Genomic DNA, 21,312 nt, shown 5'->3' with positions numbered 1-21,312 from the left:
CAATCGAAGAATAGAGCAGCTTAACATATTCCAAAGTGCAAGAAGAGGATGAAGCACAACCAAAAAACCAAGAATCAAAGTAAAAAAAAAAAATGCAAAACCTAAAGGAAAAATCTCTCACTTAGTGGAGACGAGAAGCAGCTACAATCCAAAGGGGAAACATATATATATATATATATATATATGAACAGGAAAAAATGTGTGCAGAATAAGAATAAAAGCAAAGGTACGGTAGAGCCTTATGATGGAATGCAAAATACAATAACTTAAACTCAAAGAAAACATACCTCTAGCCACGAAGAATAGGTTCTGTGATGAAGTAAAGGATAAAGAGAACTCCTTGAGTACACATCAATTTAGGGGAAAAAATAGAGGTAGAGACACTGGACTTCCGGTTGCCATTTTGCTGTTCACGAGCTAATGAAAACATGAGGAAAGAATGGAAGCTTACACAGATAGTAGATGTGCGATGGTGAAGAGAATGCAGGAAAATCATCGGTGAAGGAGAAGAAAGGGAAACGAGGAAGTGAAGCAAGTTTGACATTGATGTAGGAGAGTAGCTCAACACGAAGGGGAGCTAGACATTGCAACAATGGATGATGAAGAATGGTGGTGATTCACAATTGGACAAATGGATGCCAATGAGCTCGGACGATGAGAAGGTAATAGTATGGTGGAAGAAATGATAACGGATGGCAGAGTTGAGGTTAAAGAAGATGAGGAACGCAAACACTGAACAACTAATAGTAAAATGGATACTGTGATCGAGGATGATGCGAAAGACGGCGGCAAAGTGAAAGGCGTGTGTGGTGGTGAGCGGTGGAGGACGACAGCATTGGTGGTGTGTGCACAGTGAAGAACGGCGGTGGAAGTGAAAAAGAGGAATATGTCATCGAAAAGGGGAATAGAAATCACAGCTGCCAATTTTTTTAAAAAAATTAAATTAAATTAAAGAAATCAGATAAAAGGTGCGTTTTTTTGTGAATTACAAGAAAATCAGATAAAAAAATATTGAAATCATTTGAATTTATTTTTTGTTAAATATGGTAACTAATTAAAAACAATTAAAATTAAATAAAAGACTTTTTTAATTTGAAACTTGAACTAATTTAATTTTTTTTTAAATTTGAAAATTTGGATTTTGAATTAAAAAATTTAAAAAATAATTTATTATTATTCTTATTATTATTAATCACTGCAACAGTGGCTTCTAAAAAAAAATTTGTCCCGAGACCAGTACTGTCGCAACATCACAACATTAAGTTGTAAGAGTGTTGCGGCATTACTGCTCTCGGGACCCAACCTGGAGCTACCTGAATGCAAAAATGTCACAACATTCCCATAACACACTGCAGCATTATTGCTCTCGAGACCCAACCTGGAGCTACTTGAATGCAAAAATGTCACAGCATTCATTTGTACACAAAATAAGTGTCACAACATTTGCACACAAAATTTCACAGCTAGTAAAATCCTATCCTAAAACCATTAACAATCCAAATAACAACACATAAAATACAAATATAAAATCCTAAAAAAATAATACATTCAACCTCATCAAATACATCCAATCCACAATCATTCAACCATAAAATTCACATAATCCAAAATAGATAATGAAAAATTTTGAGTTTAAAGATCTTCTGAAAATAATTTGTCCATGCTTTACTTTGATTTGTGCTTTGCTCCAACATGACTTGCTTAAACAACTCAACACCCCAAGAACTAAACATCCTACAAGAAAATTAAAATAATACAAAATCAAAGAAAACACAACCAAACAACACACAAAATAAAAGTAAAAAGAATTAAAAAGAATTTGTAAATAAATCAAGGAAGTTGAGAGAAATGGTGAATAGTTGTCTACCTGTCTACCTCACCCCATGGTAATGTTTCAGTCTTTGACCATTCATTCTAAATTGATCCTTGGACTTCTCATAACTTTCATAGCTCCAAATAGTGCAACAGAAATCACCTTGAAAGGACTCAACCATTGAGATTTCAACTTTCTAAGAAACAACCTTAGTCTAGAATTGAAAAGAAGAACTAGTTGTCCTAGCCCAAAAGTTTGATGCAATATATGTTGGTCATGCCATCGCTTAGTCCTCTCTTTATATAACTTTATACTTTCAAAAGCATGGTATCTAAACTCTTCTAACTCATTCAATTGTAAAATCCTTGATGCACCAGCTTGCTTAGAATCCATATTTAGTTGTTTAATTGCCCATCAAGCTTTATGTTCCAACTCAAATACCAAGCGATAAGGAAACATCCCAATTAGAGTTCTGAAAGCAATACGATATGCCCAAAGAGTATCATCTAACTTATCCGAGCAATCTTTTCTCATAGGTCCCAGCATAATTTATTGTCTCAATCTGTTGAGATAGATGGTACTAGTCAGTTGCATGTGCGTCTCCATAATAATCATATTGAGCATATATGGCATGAGCTCCTATAAGCCCATCATTGTTCTGATCAACACGTGCTTCTAAGCGATCAAATCTTTTACTCAGAGTCTAAATCATAGCTACTAGTTGTGAAGATGAAGGGGTCTTTTGTCATTGCTGTTCTGGATGTAATCAGTAGCAAGATCATTTAAACAGTTCCAGACATAATTCATTGATTGCTTTATAATCCCACCATTAGTGACTAAATTCATTTCAGACTTGGATTCTTGTGTCCACCGACTATTAAAGACTTGAATCAAAACCTATTTCTCTTGATTATGCCCAGGACTCTGCTTCACCAATTGCTTGAACTGTTTCCAAGCTTTATACAAATGTTCACCAAACTGTTGATTAAAATTGAGAATGTTGGCTCTAAAATTGACCATATTGTTATGTGGAAAAAATCTAGATCTGAACTTGCTTTTCATTTCTTCCTATGATGAGACACTACCTTTATTTAAATTGTTGAGCCAATCCTTAGCTTTCCCTTATAGAGAGTAAGGGAAGATTTGGAGACGAATAACATCTTGAGGAACTCTATTTTGCTTGAATGAGTCATAAATGTCAATAAAATTGACCAAGTGTCTATTAGCATCCTCATCCTGATTTCCTACAAATTGCCTATTCATCTTAATCATCTTAAGCATGGTTTGCTTAATCTCAAAGTTATTAGCTTGGAAGTTAGGCAGTTTAATCTCAAACTAGTATCCTCTAGCTTGTCTACCCAAGAAATCAGTGACACATAACCTATCATTCTTATTCTCAGCCATCTCTTCGTTTGTAACCTTTTTACCAATTAGAGGTTAAGTGTGAGGTGAAATATCTTCCAAGATTTCTTTAAGACTGCTTGTTCTCACAAGTATCTTTTTTGACTTAGCCTTACGTGACATGCAAAATAGTACTCCTGCAAGAACAAGAAAACATCAAGGATCTAACTAAACAAAACAAAAGAAAACAAAATAATAAAATAAATGCCTAAGCAAAAACTACTTAGGGTCCTCTAATGCTAATCACCCATGGCCTAAATTCTCCGGTAATGGTGTCAAAAACTTGATGCACACAAAATGTTTCACCGCAAGTGTATGGGTTAAAGTGCAATATAATAGTGCGTTAAGGTCGATCTCACAAGGAATCAAGCATAATAACAATTAGGCAATAAAGTTTTCATTTTTGTTCACGTTAAGTAAAACCAATTAGAAGAGATTGATTAAGCAAAATTAAAAAGTGAAATGAATAAAATGCAATGAGATTCTCAATCCAACAACTACAAATGTCCAATGCAACCTAGAGTCACTAATCCCTTGCTAAATTCATAGATCTTGCTTTTACCCAATTAATTAATTTTAATGCTAATTTTGTTAATATAGAGTATTAATGGCTATAAGGGCCTTTCAAACCCCAAATAATCCTCTCTCAAATTAATTATATTATATCTAACAAAATTATCTAAGAGGCAACTTTAATTTCAATTCACTCTAATTTAATTATATGAGGCAATTAGGTATATTTCTATCCTAATTACAAATTAGATCATAATCTAAACTCATATTACTCAATCTAAGGGTCTAAATGAGATTTTTCTTTGTCAAGGAAAAATCCCAACACCCAAGTTCATAGTTAACTATGGCCAAACATTAAATAGACAAATAAATGCAAGATTGAGAAACTAAAATTAATATTAAGCACAACCAATGGGTAAAAACAAGCTCTAATCCACCAACAAGTTCATCATTACTCTATGTCAAATGTGTTCGGCCACTAACAGCCATTAAAATAGCATAAAGCAACAATATTCAGCAAAAGATACGTCAAAATGTTGAGAAAAGGAAGAAGAAAGCTTAGGAATGATGATCTACAAGACTCAAGTGTTCCCCAAGCTTCTCCAAACTCTTTCTCCACTTTAGAATGCTCCCTAGACGTGCAGCTGCTAGTTAAAGATGAACTAGAATGAAAAATGATAGCCAGAGACCCTTAAAACATAATTTTAAGTAAAGCTGTGTGTTTTGCTGAAAATTGGTCTGATGTCACGACATCCAAAATTGGTGCTGCAGCATCACTCGGCAAAATTCAATTTCTTGTGGGCTTTAAAATTATTAGCTTTGGTCTCATAAATTGGGCCTCCTTATATGAATAAAACTCAAATTTAATGCCTTAATTGATCCACTAACTTCAACAATTGTTTTAAACTTTATCTACCTCCAATCTCACAAATAATTATCCACTTAATCACATATTTGCTAATTCATTCCACAAGATGACTTCTAATTGCATTAAAAACTATTAAATTCATTAAAATATTGGAAGTCATCACTTGTCACGGCACATATACTTATGGAGAGCACAACAATTTGGTCCTAGTAAGTTAGTCGTCCAATCCCTATCAACGTCGGCTATCAGGTACTAGTTGGCATCGGCATTCTAGTCCTAGTCAGCTCTTATCATCCAGTCCTTATCCAAGCTGTCCATCCGTTCACCATTGATACTAGCAGTCCAGTTTTGGTGGAAGTCGATTGAGTGATGTTGATGTCGAGAAGGTAGAGAAGTCGACGAACAAACGTGAAAGAAGAGAGAAGCTTCCATGAAAATTTGAAATAAAAGAGGTTTAGAAAGGATTTGAAATTATAAGGGATTGAAGTAGGATTTAGACTTGAATTTGGGTCAAATCTAAATTCACACATTTTTAATTATTCAAATAATAAATTTGGCTCAAATCCAAATTTACATGCATCCAAACATAGCATTAGTGAATTGGTTTAAAAGTTTGCTACTCTTATTCCATGAATTCAAACCTGCAAACAAAAATTTGCAAGTGAGATTCACTAGTTTGTAAGGAAAAAATTTGTCAAAATATTATTACTTAAAAATTTTTTTCATCACAAATTGAAAAATCGTATTTGAAAATTTATGTTTTGAGGATTTCAAATAGGGGTGCGAGAGTAGAAAATCACCGGAAGTGGTAATATATTTGACAAAATATTTCTTTACAAATTAATAAATTTCACTTGCAAATTTAATAGTTGCAAATCATGACTTTAGATTTAAATTTTGAATTGAAACTCTTATATTTAAAATTCATGTATTTACAGATAGTGTACAAAATTTTAAAAATGAAATGACAAAAGAAATGAAACCAGAAGCACGAAAATGAGAGAGTAGACGAGAAAAAGGGGACGGCTGAAGTATGAAAAAAAGAAACAAGAAGAAGAAAGCTAACGAGAGCTTCTCTCACTAGGAGAGGGATATCAATTCATCACGTAAATCTTAAAAGATTAGTTGTAAATAAGTTGTAAATTATGGAAGTTATATAAATCAAGAAGCTCAATTTGTAAATGTTAGAAGCTCAAAAATTGTAACATCAAAAGATACGTTACAAAATTTCCGGGTAGTGCAACTCAATTTCTAAAAAAGATTCCAACTGACGAGTTTTCATGATATAGACATTAAGAAATGTATCCAAAAGTATCCAATAATTACTACCTAGCTAGTATCCTTTGCATCACTTGATGTTCTGAATTATCGCAATTGATCGCTTAAGTACTGAGATATTTTTCTATGATTTTTATTGAAAATCTGTTAAAAGATTTTTACAACCAAAGACTTTTCCAAGTCATCCCATGAGGAACCAAGTCATCCCATAAGCAAAAGACTTGGAAAGGTCTTCATCCATGTCCTAAATAAACTTTAAAATTGAAAGAACTTGTTGCCTTTTGTGGAACAACTCGACTCGATCCAGATTAGTAGAGATCCAAAGAACTACAAATATTAGGTGCACATTAGGGGTAAAAAAAAAAAAGGGCTTGCTTTTGAATTTGGAACTGCATGCTTGGATTTATATATTCAAAAGCGTCCAATAATTCCTTCATACCTTGTATCCCTTTCGTCACAAGATGCTCTACACTATAGCAATTTCAGTTTTTAATATTATTTGACAATGCTATGATTTCTATTGAAAATATCTTCAAAGACTTCTACAGCCAGAGACTTTTCCAAGTCATCCCAAAAGAAAAGACTTGGAAAGGTCTTCATCCTTTTTGCAGATAAATTTTAAAATTGAAAAAAAATAAAAAATTTATCTACAATTTCTTAATACTAACATTAATCCTTTTTCAAAAAAAAATTAATGAGTTTAGATTTTAAGACTTATCAGAACTAAAATAATTCATACTCCTTCTATTAAAAAATATAAGGCATTTTTAACCGAATCTCACCCCCAATAAAGTAGTTACTTGCTTTCAAACCAACTCTATTTTTTTATATTTATCTCTATTAAACACCCTATAATAAATATAAAGTTATCATCAATAGGACACTTTTAGAATAAATGCAATGATTACACCTCAAAAAACTAAAAATGCTTTATATTTTTTAACATCTAATTATCAAAAAACGTTTTATATTTTTAAACGAAGAGAGTATTTGTGCAAAGATTCTTTTAACATAAGACCAGAGTCCCAGTAATTAAAAAAAATGTCCTTTTAATTATCTATAATTCCCATCTTTTTATCACCCCAATTTTTATACAGGTCAGATAATCAAATTTATAAAATTGAACTAAAAAAGTGACTTTAAAAGAAGATCATGAAAGAAGAAGTAGCCATAATTGCCAACTCAAGATGGATATGATCATAACCACAACTTTGGTGATTATAATCTTATTCCTTCATGGCATATTCATTGCCCACGTTGGTAGCTCCTCCTACACCTACGACGCCATTGATAACATCTTAGTTAACTGTGGCTCCCCCAGCTCCATTCAAGTCCATGGCCGGACATGGAGCTCTGATATCAACTCTCAACAGCATAAAGTCTCTGAAAATCCTCCATTTTCATCAGTTCAGGCCAGCACATCTTCACTCGACATCCGTTCTTCATCTATGAAGAATCTTTACATCACTACACGCCTTTCTCACTCTGAATTCACATACTCGTTTCTAGATCTCACTGATGGCCCCAAGTTTGTTCGTCTTTATTTCTACCCATCTTCATACTCCGACTTTGATCGCTATTCTTCCTTCTTCTCAGTTAAATCAGGCCCCTTTACCCTTCTTAAAGACTTCAACGCTTCACTCACCGCCGACAACGACAGCAATGATGATATTCTAACGGGTAAATTCATAACCTTAGAATACTGTATCTACGTCCCACCTGGGAATTTGAGGCTGAATGTTACCTTCATACCCAACACCACCATGAGTCCCGATGCCTATGCTTTTATTAACGGGATCGAGGTTGTTTCTATGCCCACTGATCTTTATTTCACTAAACAAACTGACCACCCAGGTTTCCCTGTTGTTGGTAGTGATAGCACTCCTTACTCAATCAGATACAGCATGGCATTAGAGATGATGTACAAACTCAACGTGGGCGGCAGTCAAATCCTTCCTGATCAAGACACTGGAATGTTCCGTTATTGGGAGGATAATCAGCAATACTTGACAGTGCAAGCTCGTCCGGCCAGTCTTCCAGCCGCTTACGGCCCAAAACTGAGATATAAAATTCCCAACTACACTGCACCAGACGAAGTATATAGGACTGGCCGTAGCTATGGTGCGAATGAGACTTCGGTAACGTATAACCTGACTTGGGAGTTTCAAGTCGACTCACAGTTCGATTACATGGTGAGGCTCCATTTTTGTGAGATCAACTTGCAAATTAAAAAATCTAGTGAACGAGTTTTCCAGATCTTCATTGCTGATGAACTGGCCGAACGCCGCGCTGATGTGTTCATGTGGGCTAGAGATAATCTGACTCCTTACTATAAGGATTACGCAGTTTGGAAGGAGAGCGAAGATCAAAAGCTGAAGAAACGCAATATTTCCATAAAGTTGCAACCATATGATGATTGGCGAGTAAGCCTTCACATGGAAGCGATATTGAACGGAATTGAGATTTTCAAAATAAGTGATGGTGCCAATTTCAATCTCGGAGGTCCCAATCCTGACCCATGGTTCAAGCCATCTCAATTGATCCAATCTCAAAAACTGAAAAGCTCAAAGAAAACAATGATGATTTCCATCATTGTTGGTGCAGCTTCATGCTTCCTTGTGCTATCTCTTATCGTTTTTCTCATCTCCCGACGACAGAGCACCAGATTGAAGAAATCCAAAAGCAAGAGTACCCATGGTCCATCGTTATCACTGCCGTCTGGTCTATGTAGATGCTTCTCAATTGATGAGATCAAAGCAGCCACAAATAATTTCGACGATATCTTCGTCATAGGTGTTGGAGGGTTTGGTAATGTGTACAAAGGCTACATCGACAATGATACACTTCCGGTTGCAATCAAACGACTCAAACAGGGTTCGCAACAAGGGGCTCGGGAGTTCCAGACCGAGATTGAGATGCTCTCTCAACTCCGTCACCTTCACTTGGTGTCCCTGATCGGTTATTGCAACGACGGTGGCGAGATGATTCTGGTTTATGAGTTCATGGCTCGTGGGACTCTTAGTGACCATCTTTATGGTTTTGATTGCAAAGAACCACTTTCGTGGAAGCAGAGGTTAGAGATGTGCCTTGGGGCAGCGCGTGGACTGCGCTACCTTCATACAAGAGCCAGCCGCAACATCATTCACCGGGACGTGAAGAGCACGAACATTTTGGTGGATAAGAAATGGGTGGCGAAGGTTTCTGATTTCGAACTGTCCAAAATGGGACCTATGGGAGTGTCTTGGTCTCACATAAGCACAGAGGTGAAAGGGAGTGTGGGGTATTTAGACCCAGAATACTACGAGACTCACCAATTGACTCTGAAGTCCGATGTGTACTCATTTGGAGTAGTGTTGCTTGAAGTATTGTGTGGAAGGCCACCCAAGGTACGTACGGTGGAGAAGCAGAAGTCAAATTTAGTGGATTGGTTCAGAAGATGCCACCATGAAGGAGTGATTCATGAGACAGTGGATCCGATACTGATAGAAGTGCTTGAAAGTGTTTAGTGACATGGCTTTAAGTTGTTTGGCTGATAATGGGAATGAACGACCATCGATGAATGCCGTGGTGTTGGGCTCAGAGTTTGCGATGAAGCTGCAAGAGAGCACGGAGGGCCCAGCGAAGGATGAGAGTAGTGGGACCTAAGAAGAGACTGAGATGAAGAAAGGGTTGGAAGATGAGGAACTGATACAAGATTCACTGGTTAGTCAATGAGATGTGGCAGTCGCTTCTAATCTGCCTTCCTCTAATATTTTTTATAATATTATAATATTTTAATCTTAATTTTTATTTTTTTAAATCATTTACTTCTACATAAAATAAAAGATATTTAAATATTTTGATATTTCAAAATAATAAAAATATGTATTTTTTATAATTTTTTAAATATAAAAGGGTGTATTTGTGATTTTTTTAAAAAAATTATAAAAGATACAAATCTTTACTATTTTAGAACATTAAGATATCCAAATATCTCTTATTTTATATAGAAGCTACTGATCGAGAAAAAAATAAAAAAAATGAAATTGAGAAGTTGGAGCATAAATGTGCCTTCCTCTAATATCTTTTGTAATGTTCTAATTTTTTAATTTTGTTTTTTATTTTTTATCATTGACTTTTACATAAAATAAAAGATATTTGAATATTTTGATATCCCAAAATGGTAAAAATATGTATTTTTTATGATTTTTCAAATATAAAAGGGTGTATTTGTGATATTTTCTTTAAAAAATTATAAAAAATACAAATCTTTACCATTTTAAAATATCAAGATATTCAAATATCTCTTATTTTATATAGAAGCCAAAGATAAAATAAAAAATAAAAAATGAAATTAAAAAGTTAAAACATTACAAACAGTATTAGAGTAGGGGACATCAAAGGTTCCTGGCTTAAATAAGATTCTCTTTTTTAGCACATATCCTCCTGCCTGCATGCCAATTGATAAGGACCGACTTTGTTATTACAATCCTAAATCCCACATGTGTGGATATATATATATATATATATACATATAAGTTTTTAACAAGATATTATTAAAATAAATATATTATTTTTAAATTATTTACCATAATTGTTGGTGTTTGTGGTAATAATGGTAATTTAATAATTACCAATAGCGCTTATCACAGTGCGTGGTAAAAATGAAATTTTAGTTTTTTATATAGTAAAAAAATAAATTGTCTCTTAGTATTTATTTCTTATTTAGAAGAATTAATTGATATTTATTTGTAATTTTTTCAGACCTTTTCGATAATTTTTTAGACTTTTTTATTTTATAATTAAGTAAAAGTCAATATTAATTTTTGTTCATGATATATAAAGCAATATTGCACACTTTATTTTCAAATGTTTTGGGGAAACATTACACACACACAAAAAAAACTTTAAGATCCTTGAAACTTATGGACCTATATTTAAAGAAAAAAATTGCCTTTTAATACTTTTTATTTTTATATGTCGCGCTATTAATAAATATCTATATCAATAACTAGCTTGTAAAGTAATTGCATCTTCCAAGAAACTAGATTGTTACTGATGTTTCTTGGGGAAAAAAAAATGTTACTATTGTTTTCACTGTAGAACAAACGGCAATAAAAATTATAGAGTATTTTACAAAAGAAAAAAGACAGATTCGTCGTCCTCAAATACGCATACATAATGCTACAAGAAGATAAAGTCTGTCTTTTGAATATTCAAATGAATTGAATGGTCTATGTTTCCCCTATAGTCGCATCTCTCCATGAAATCATCATCAGTCATGTAAGGGATGTGACGTCCAACTTTATATATATATATATATATATATTATAATGAGATTTAATTTGTATCCACTTCAACTTTCTCCCAATATATCTTTCCTTACACAATCTCATTATTTATGAATTTTAGAGTACCAAGTATGATGGACCCCATGACACAAATGATATAGCATTAATGGTAACGAAGCTTGAGGATGCTAACCATGAGCATGGTGACATGGAAGGAGTCCAATATTTCCAATTCAACGTACCTAAAGACCCATTACAACATATTGGAGGTCCAATGACAAGAACCCGAACTAAAGCCATGAAGTAAGCCTTGTTCAGTCTTGTATAAGAAGTTTAAGAGCTTGGAGAGCATTGGGGCACTCCTCTCAAGCCCAAAGGAGAGCATCCATACGTGTATAATGTGCTTAAGATCCAAATTCATAAAGAGTCAAGCCCAAGAGATGCAAACCTTAGCCCAATGCAAGAAAGACTATAAGTTGAGCCTCTTGCAAGCGAGGAGGCATAAAACCCTAGTGATGAAGTCAAGGATGGCGTGATTTAAATCCTTTATGATCCCTTAGTTGTTTCCTAAATTATTTCCTATTTTAATGGTCCTTTGATTTGATTTCCTATTTTGAATCTAGTCAAAGGTTAGAATTAATTATATTATTAATTTCTAAAGTTTGTAATCCCATAATTTTAGGACCATATATCCTAAATTATGTGGCTAAATATTTTATCATTATTTTATATTATTTCTTCTTTTAGTATTAGGAAATTAGGGTTTTAATTTTAAAAAATATTCTTTTCTATGAGCCTATATAAATTAGGCATGCTCCTTCTTATCAACAGAACAAAAGTTGAATAAAATTATTTATTTTAGAGTTTATAACTTTTGTGAGCCTTAATGCTTTGTGGTGGCGTCCCGTGTGAGAAACAGACATGATCAAGTGCATGATCAACTCTTGTGGTATTTTCGAAGGTTGAGGTTTTTAGAGGCAGGTGCTCTAGAGGATCTTCTCCTTGATCATTATCCTATTGTTTACTTCATATCTTTCTTTATTTCTATTATAAATTCTGTCCCTTTCTTTTTGTTCTTGTATTTTTATTGTGTTTCGGGGTTCTATTCCTAAACTAGCATGATTCTGCTTCTGCGTCCCCTATCAAAGTACAATTCAATGTATACTTTAAAGGAAAAAGTACTCTTCAACGGAAAGTCAATATAAAGTTAATTAACTATCAACCCCAATATCCATGAGTTAAGAGATAACATTGCAATGATTTTCACACTTGAGAGTGACGTTATTCCAATAAATAATGTTATTCCAATAAATAATTTAGAATATCTAGCACTGCAAATAATTCATCAACAAAAATGCCCTCAAAGCCTATAATGTCCCGCACATGGACGAGGAAGTTAGGAGACAAATTATGAAGGAAAGACAATGCACATCAAACCACTTGGAGTTAAGGTGAGCTAGCTTCCCACGTACGGTGGGTGTTTAGATATGCTAGCTCTTCCTTCATCTCCCAAATGAATGAATGAATGAACGAATAATAAAATTAAAAAAAAATAAGATGGATGTGTAAATGTAAATAGGCAGTGCTCTTTGTCTTTGGAGTCACATGCTTCAATGCTAGAATTTGATTAAATTATAGTGGTTTTTCTTTCTTTCTTTGTTTTTTTTTTGAAAATTATATCAATCACTTTTATAAGTGAAGACTTTTGAAAAAATTACACTAAGGTCCCACAAAAGAGATTTAATTATCAAGAGGTCATATGAAATATACAAAATACTCCCAAATCTCAAATCCTACACATTTATAACTTAGAATAGGGCATTTGTAAATGCCCATTGCCCTATTATAACTGCCCTTTGTTAATTTGTAAATGAGCTGGATTTGAGATTTAGAAGTATTTTGTGTATTTCATAAGACTTCTTGGTAATTACATCTCTTCTGTGAGATCTAAGTGTAATTTTTTCATAAGTTTTCCAATTATCCCAAGGGAGAAAATCATCTTTGTGTTTTAAATCAATTGTTTATCATTTGAAAAAAAAAATAAAAACCTAAGTTGTTGTTGAAAAAAAATAAATTCTTTATATCAGAGTCCCAATAAATATTTGAAACCCTACTTTGAGGTTGAATTACTCTAAGTGGTGGCCTATTGTGGGACTAGTTAAAGCTTTTTTTTTTTTTTTATATATTGAATTCAGTAGAAGATCTAGTGGTTAAGTTTTCTTTTGAGAATTCTTTTATTCTTTTTGTAATTTCCTAGTTTTGAGAATAAGTTGGAAAACTATTGTTCTATTGCTTGAGGACAAGCAATGGTTCAAGTATGGGGGAATTTAATAAGTGTACATTTTACTTAAATTAATACATATTTTCTACTCTGTCATCCACTAATGAATGCGTAAATTGATAGAAATTTGGATAAAATACCTTGTTCAATGATTTTTAGGCATTTTCAAGAAAAAGAAGCAAAAGTAACATTTAGAAGGCCTTATATACTTGAGGTGCTTGTTTTCAATTATAAAAATACCTTATATAAGTATTTTAATAATGATAATTAAATTTCAATGCATTATTTTTTGAAAAAGAGTAATAAATGAAATAGGGATATAGTTGAAAAAATAATTATAAAAGTTATCTAATATCTTATATTTTGGAACAAGTAAGGCTTTTAAAAGATACTCCATATCATGATCCAAAGAGAGTACAATGATACAAGAAGACAAAGTTTGCACCTTCGCCTTGCTTAAACCACTTTGTCCTTTTTTAATTTGAATATTCTAAAGAAATGAATGGTCCATGTTTCTCTCATATAATTTCATCTCTCCATGAAATCGTCAATCAAGAAAGGGAGGTGGCGGCCAATTATATATATATATATATATATATAATGAGATTTGGATCCTCTTCAATCTTCCTCTCAATATGTCTCTCCCTACACAATTTCCTTTAATTTGTAGCTAATTAAGAGGATTTGAGGGTTTTTAGAGTAGCTTTAAAGTAGCTGTGGAGTAACGAATGCTATTGATGAATGTATTTGCAAATTATTAATTAACTTGTAGATTGTTGAGTATAACTATGTTTGCTAGAAATCTGTTCCCCACGTGCTTTTTTGTAAGCTTGCTTGAGGAGTAACTCTATGAATGTTATTGCCATGAATGATGGTCACATATTCAACCAGTCAGGTATTCTTAAGTTAAAGAAGTCTATTGACATAGGTAAATGATCAATCATTTACGTTATCACCAGTCAGGTATTCTTAAGTTATATTATTGAACTTTAGGGTGCCAATTACACAGCTCCATGAATACTATTAAAGGGAAAAATATTCTTTAACCAAAAATATAAAATTAACTATTAACACCAATATCCATTAGTCAAGATAACATAACAATTTTGACACTCGAAGGTGACATTATTTCAATAAATAGTTTAGGATATCTTGTGATTCTCACAAAAAAATTCAGTAGTAAAAATTCCCTTTAAGCCTATATATAATATGATCACTAAAAATGGGCTCTGTTTTTGTTAAGAAAAGCCTATATATAATATGATCAAAACGGTTCGAATTCTACACACATGGACAAAAGGAGATGAGTACGTACTCTTTCTCGGGTTAGCTAACTTTCAACGTATGGTGGGTGTTTAGAGATGCTAAGTCTTCCTGTTATCTCCAAAATAGCATGTACGCGTGTATGTAAATTAAATAGGCAATGCTCTTTGTCTTTGGAACCACATGCTTGGATTTATATCAATAATGTACATCCATATTCCAAGTCATTATTTAATCTCTTCACGCCTTATATTTTTTCTTTTTTCTTTTTGAAAATCATATCAATCACTTTTTTAAGCTAAGACTTTTCCAAGTATCCCACGGGGGGAAGACTTGGAATCATCTATGTGCTTTCAATCAATTGTTTATCATTATAAAAATAAAAAGTTAAGTTGTTCTTGAAAATAAATAAATAAATCAACTCTTTATATCAGAGTCCCTATAATTATAGGAAACCCCAATATATAACTTTTCATTAATTTTTGATTGCTTCCAGTAAACGTGAGCACAATTCTCAGTGAGAAACTTTATTTCACTGCATTGTGGAGGATTAGCCCCTTTTGTTAGACTAATTTCATTAATATTTTTTTCATTAATTTTAGTAACAACATTTTAAATTAGATATAAAAATATATGATTTCTAATAGAGTAACACTTAGGTACTTAGCCTTAGATACTTAATATACTTCTTTCCAATCAAATTAAGACAAGTAGATTTTAATATGTTAATTAATAATTTTTTCCAAAAATGTTAATTAATAATACTCACTTGGTGTCCCTGATCGGTTATTGCAACGACAGTGATGAGATGATCCTGGTTGACGAGTTCATGGCTCTTCTTGACCATCTTTATGGTATTGATTGCAAAGAACCACTTTCGTGGAAGCAGAGGTTAGAGATGTGCCTTGAGGCAGCGCGTGGACTGCACTACCCACATGATGTGCCTTGGGTTAAAAAAAATTCGCTTGTCGACTCTGTTATTACAATCCTAAATTCTACATGTATTAGTTCAATTTTAATTATTGATTATATATGCATTTCATTACATGTAGTCTAATAAAACATTTATATTTTTATTTTTAAATGATAATAACTTTGCCTTTAATTTATTGGTAAGAAGCATTTAGCGCCTTAAATTATTTTGGTTTAATATTACTCTTCAATATTTGAAATAAATAAATATCCTATAAGAAAATTAATACCAATCCAATTTCTTAAATTACAAATAAATATATCAAGAGAGAAATTTATTTATCACCCATGTGAAAAACCAAATTAAAGTAACATTTTAACAGTATTGATAGATATAACTTATAATAGTATATGATGAATAACTTTTGATAGTATTATTTACTTGATAGTATACGATGAATATCTAGTTAGTAAGTTATGTGATGCCTAAACATGATACATAATGTTTAAGTAAAAAATAGATATGTCAATTGTTCAACATAATATTGAACTTTAGAGTATTAGTTACTTCTTCGCGAATGCTTTGGAGATAAAATTTTCTTTTAAACCGAAGTCAATATGAAACATAGCGATGATTTTTTTTTTTTCATTGTTCATAGGCATCTCTTATTAAAGGCAATCCTATTTGAAACATTATTGGATATTAAATATGGACATCTTTCCTAATAAGGATTAATTAATTTTGAGTAAGAGGGAGATTTGCTTTATGAGGACACTAGTTTTTGGGGATTTAGGATAATTCAATGAATAATTAGAAATTCTAATTACTTAAGTAAAAAAAGTTAATTAAGAAAAATTGAATAAAAGAATTTGATAATTTGACTTCGTAAGATTATTATGAGGGTTTGAGGGTTTTAGAATAGCTTTAGTCCCTGGGGTAACTTTAGAATAATATAAATGTCATTGATAAGTGTGTATGCAAATTCTTAACTCGAGGATTGTTGATTATAACGCTGTTAGCTAGAAATCTGTTCCCTGAAGGTAATGTTAGTTGTTCTTACATATACATGCGAATCTAACCTGTAATACTAATGGGCTGGAACAATAAGATTAGATAGTTATAGTTAGCTCATAGTAATATGATGTATTTGAAATCCATCTCATGGTAGTTTAACTTATTTTAAGCAATAATGCTCAACAACAAATATAAACAAATCAATCTCTCAACAGTGATCCATCATCCACTTAGGTCCCTTAGGCTTATTTACATATTGGGTTCTGAAAATTGGATTGGACTGGTTTGTTGAATTGAGAATCAATCCCAAGTCTGGTTTAATCAATGTAGGAAAGCAATATATTTAAGAACTGACCAAGAATCAATCAAACCAGCCTTGAGCCAGTAAAAATTAGTAGATAAACAAGTTGAACTAGTCACATTATTTTACTTTTTTATTTTAATTTTTTTAAAAAATTAATTCATATTTCTAAACTATAATTTTACATATCTATATCTAATAAGTATTGTTAAATGAAGAAAAAAGAAAAATATACAAGAAATATGTGTGAATTATGTGTATATATACGTATTTTAAAATTGTAAATTATGAAATTATAATATTTTGGATAAAATGATGGAATATTGATTAATATTACTTTTTTAAATTTTATATATATATATATATATATTATTTTGTTTGAAATTCAAGCATTCATTTTTATTATTATATATAATTATTTATTTTTATTTAAAACATATATTATTCAAAATATACCAATTTATGATCATGATTGGTCCGGCAATTGAACCATGAATTGGTGCCACAAATGATTCAATGACCAATATATGATTTTCTTAACATTACTTACATATCATTGCATATGTGTTTATTTTTCATGGCGTGTGAAACTACTGTCAAGTAAAAATTGCAGTGAGAGCTACTAGAGATGAAAAAATAGTAGTGAGGACCAAACACGATTGAAAGTTCATCTATTCACAAATGAAGGTTCATTAATTTACTTATGAATAGATGAACCTTCAGTTGTTGGCACTCACCACTATTTTTTCAAATTTGGGAACCCTCATTACCATTACCCCAACTTTTAATATATAATCTTAAAATATTGAGTTTTATTTCATTAAAAAGAAGACCTTGAGTTTTAGGGCTGTTTCACTTTTATATAAATACACACACACTCACATAAAGTCTAATCCAATTAGACGTGGGCCTTCTTCTCAAATCAAGTCACGCATTGCTACAAGTTTGATTTTACTCATACCATGTTAAATTGCAATCCTTAGTTTCTCATTGCAAATTCATTTATGCTTGGAGACCAATCTTTAAAGTCACCCATCTGTTCGTATATTACACTAAAAAACATTAGATTAGTGATGGAAGCTAATCAATGCCAATTACATCGCTAAATGGATTAACGATAGAATAAGCCCATCATTAAATAGGTTAGTGACAGAATAAGTTTGTCAATAAAAATATTGTTACTAATTTGTAAAATTTTGTTTCTAATGTTAGGTCCACCAAAACATGCAACCTTATTGTTGCCTGTTAAGCTGAAAGAGATCTTCAGTCTTTAACTGATAAATTAGATGTATAATATTTAAGCCCCCCACACATGCATGTCAATAAATATATTATTATTTAAATATACGTATTTAATTAACATTATTTTTATTTATTAATATGATAAATTAATTATATATAATAAAAATAAAAATCTCTTAATCATTCACCCAATTATAATGAAAAGAAAAATATTTAAGAAACATAATTAATCACTGTAACAAGGAAAATAAAAATAAAAATAAACCATATAACTAAACAACTTGGATATTGGTAAAGATGGGAATACCAACAAACAATTTTTTTTTTTTAAAAAAGTGTGATTGAATGCGGTTGACTGGTTTTTATTGATCAATAGACTGGTTGTTGTGTACAAAGGGTGGATTTGAAACGGAAAACCAATCAACTTGTTATTGTTTGAGTATAATAAGATGCGTGGAATCATTTCATTTTAAATCGTGGATGTTAGTTTAGATCAAGATATATTAAACATTATATTATCAGACATGACAATGTTTATATTAAACATTTATATAGTATACCAAATTGTGGGAATGATTTATTTTACATCATAGGTATCAACAACAACGACAACTTGTTTTGAGTATAATAAGATGCACGGAATCATTTCATTTTAAATCGTGGATGTTAGTTTAGATCAAGATATATTAAACATTTATATAGTATATCAAATTGTGGGAATAATTTATTTTACATCAGGGCAAAAGGACAAAATGCCCTGTAACTTTTCCTCTAGGGTGCCTGGTATTCTAAACTTTTTTTAGGAGCAATGTTGCCCTGAAAGTTTCAACAATGGTGCAATATTGCCCTAACATTAAATCTAATGGATGTTGACTGTTAAATTAAAAGTTTGACCTAGGAATTTACACGTGGCTTTTTAATTGTAATTTTTCCTTGCTAATTCATTGCATGGTTCGAGCTAGGGAGTTGTATTCAAGCCATCTAGTTCGAGTTCGGGTTCAAAAGGAGAGGACATGAGCAGGTTTGAGTATTTGAGTCGAGCCATCTGGTATGAGCTAGGGTTCGAGTTAAGGTTAAAAGAGGGTTTGAGTCGAGCCATCTAACTTTGAGGTACATAGTCGAGAGTCGAAGAGGGTTCCAGTCTTGGTTTCTTGCCCTAAGGATTTGCATTGGGGTTTGAAGAGTTGTGTAAGTCAAGAATCGAATCTTTAGGGCTTCATAAATAGTACATCATAATAAATCATCAGCTTTTACAAGTAAGTAATCTAACCATCTCAGTGATTTTGCTTTTCATTTGCACAGTGTAAGTCCATTTAACCCCTGTCTCTTTGTGTTTTTTCCTCTTAGTACTAAACAATCTAAGATGGCCTCTAACGGGGATAATGGGGGTACCAATTGGGATGCAATAAATAGATACTTTGACGCAATTAGTAGGAGACAGAAAGAATGGTATGAGTTGAGAGAACAACTTTGAGGTGGATATAACTCAATAGCTGAAAGCGTCTTAGCTCCTAATGGTAGAGGGAGTAGGGGGAATCAGAAAGGAGATAAGGGTACTTATGATAATGAGAAGGTTGTGGAAGCTGGTGAGTGTTCTCGAGGTAAAGAAAAGGTGGGTGAAGTTCAAGTGTTGGATGAGAATAAAGGTGAGGAAGCTGTGGAAGTTGAAGATGTCTCTATTGAATGGGATGAGGGAGAATTTTTTTTATTATCATGATGACTGTTCTTTTGAGGGTAAGGAGATGAATGTTATTGACAATGTTGAAGGGAGGGTTGAGGTTACAGATTTGTTTGATAGTGTTGATAAGGATCAGGAATTTATAGGTTGTGAGGGTGTTGTAATGCATGATAATGGTGAAAATGATGGAGTGTCCTCTGAAGAAGATAGTGAGGATGAGGATTTCAATGGTGGAGAAGAAAGTGAGGAGTCAACTAAGGATATAGATTTAACTAGTGGGTATGAAGATGAGGAGTTGGGCCTTGAGATGGGCTTGGATGATGATAATAGGCCCTTGGAGGAAGAAAGGAGACCTATAGATAATTATGGATCATAGTCCAGGCCCTTTTTCATGGTAGGCCAAACCTTTAAAGATAAGGGCGAGATTGTTAAGGCTATAGATAGGTATGCAATTAGAGAAGGGGTGCATTTGAAGCTTAGGAAAAGTGAGCCATTTAAAGTAAAGGCTGTATGTCAAGAGGGTTGCCCATTTTTCTTATATGTGGTAAAAGATAGAGAAGACCCAAGAATGAAGGTGAAGACACAATGTTTGGAGCATATGTGCAATAGGGTTTATAAGAACCCAAGGGCTTCAGCTAAGTGGTTAGCTTCTTGCTTCAAGAACAAGGTGTAAGAGGGACCACAGTACAAGATATTAGACATGAAGAAGGATTTAGAGGATGACTTGAAACCTTCATGTGAGCTTGCACAAGTACAAGTGTGCTAAGAAGATAATCATGCAGGAAATAGAAGGGAGTTATAAAGATGAGTTCAATGATATAGAAGCTTATTGTAATGAGGTGAGATCTTCAAACCCGGGTTCTGATTTGAGCATGGAAGTGAGTAAAGAAGCTTTAGAGAATGGCAAAAGGGTGTTCAACAGACTATATATGTGCTTGAACGCTTCTAAGGTAAGATGTTATTTTCAATGGTTATGTTTTGAAGTAGTTATTTATCAAATCTAATTAGTATTTATGTTTTTGTTTACGAGGTTAGTTGGAAGGTAGAGTGTAGACCTATTATTGGGCTTGATGGCACATTTCTCAAAGGACAAGCTCGAGGGATTTTACTTACTACTATTGGGTTGATGCTGATGATGGTTTGTTTCCTATAGCATTCAGCTTAACTCAGAAAGAGGATACCATGAATTAGACTTGGTTTATACAATGGCTTCAAAAGTCATTAGACCTTAGGGATGGCTCTAAGGTCACTATAATGTCCGACATACAAAAGGTTAGTCATTTTACACTTTTTCAAATTCTTTTCAGAATGGTAGGAGATTACTAATATGAATTGACTTGTATATGCAAGGCTTGATGGATGCTGTGTAAAATATACTACCAATAGCCAAGCATAGACTTTGTGCCAGGCATATTTATGCCAGTTAGAGCAAGAGATGAAGAGGCAATGAGTTGAGGAAGAAGTTCTGGGCTTGTGC

The 21,312-nt window shown here is 32.7% G+C and overlaps 1 protein-coding gene across 1 annotated transcript; it reads left to right on the top strand.

Annotated features, from left to right (window-relative positions):
• Positions 1-6,938: 6,938 nt before the first annotated feature.
• Positions 6,939-11,590, top strand: LOC129310240 (receptor-like protein kinase FERONIA). The gene is given in 4 exon segments (XM_054952073.1): positions 6,939-7,553; positions 7,728-9,357; positions 9,359-9,575; positions 11,265-11,590. Coding segments are annotated over 3 exon segments (2,283 nt in total). The 5' UTR covers positions 6,939-7,060; the 3' UTR covers positions 9,519-9,575; positions 11,265-11,590.
• The last annotated feature ends 9,722 nt before the right edge of the window (positions 11,591-21,312 follow it).

The sequence above is a fragment of the Prosopis cineraria genome, unplaced genomic scaffold (assembly GCF_029017545.1).
Source record: "Prosopis cineraria cultivar Desert tree isolate PC_DT_omini unplaced genomic scaffold, ASM2901754v1 PC1, whole genome shotgun sequence".
Classification (NCBI taxonomy): domain Eukaryota; kingdom Viridiplantae; phylum Streptophyta; class Magnoliopsida; order Fabales; family Fabaceae; genus Prosopis; species Prosopis cineraria.
The sequence above is the reverse complement of the archived record's forward strand: the minus strand, read 5'-3'. Positions and strand labels throughout refer to the sequence as shown.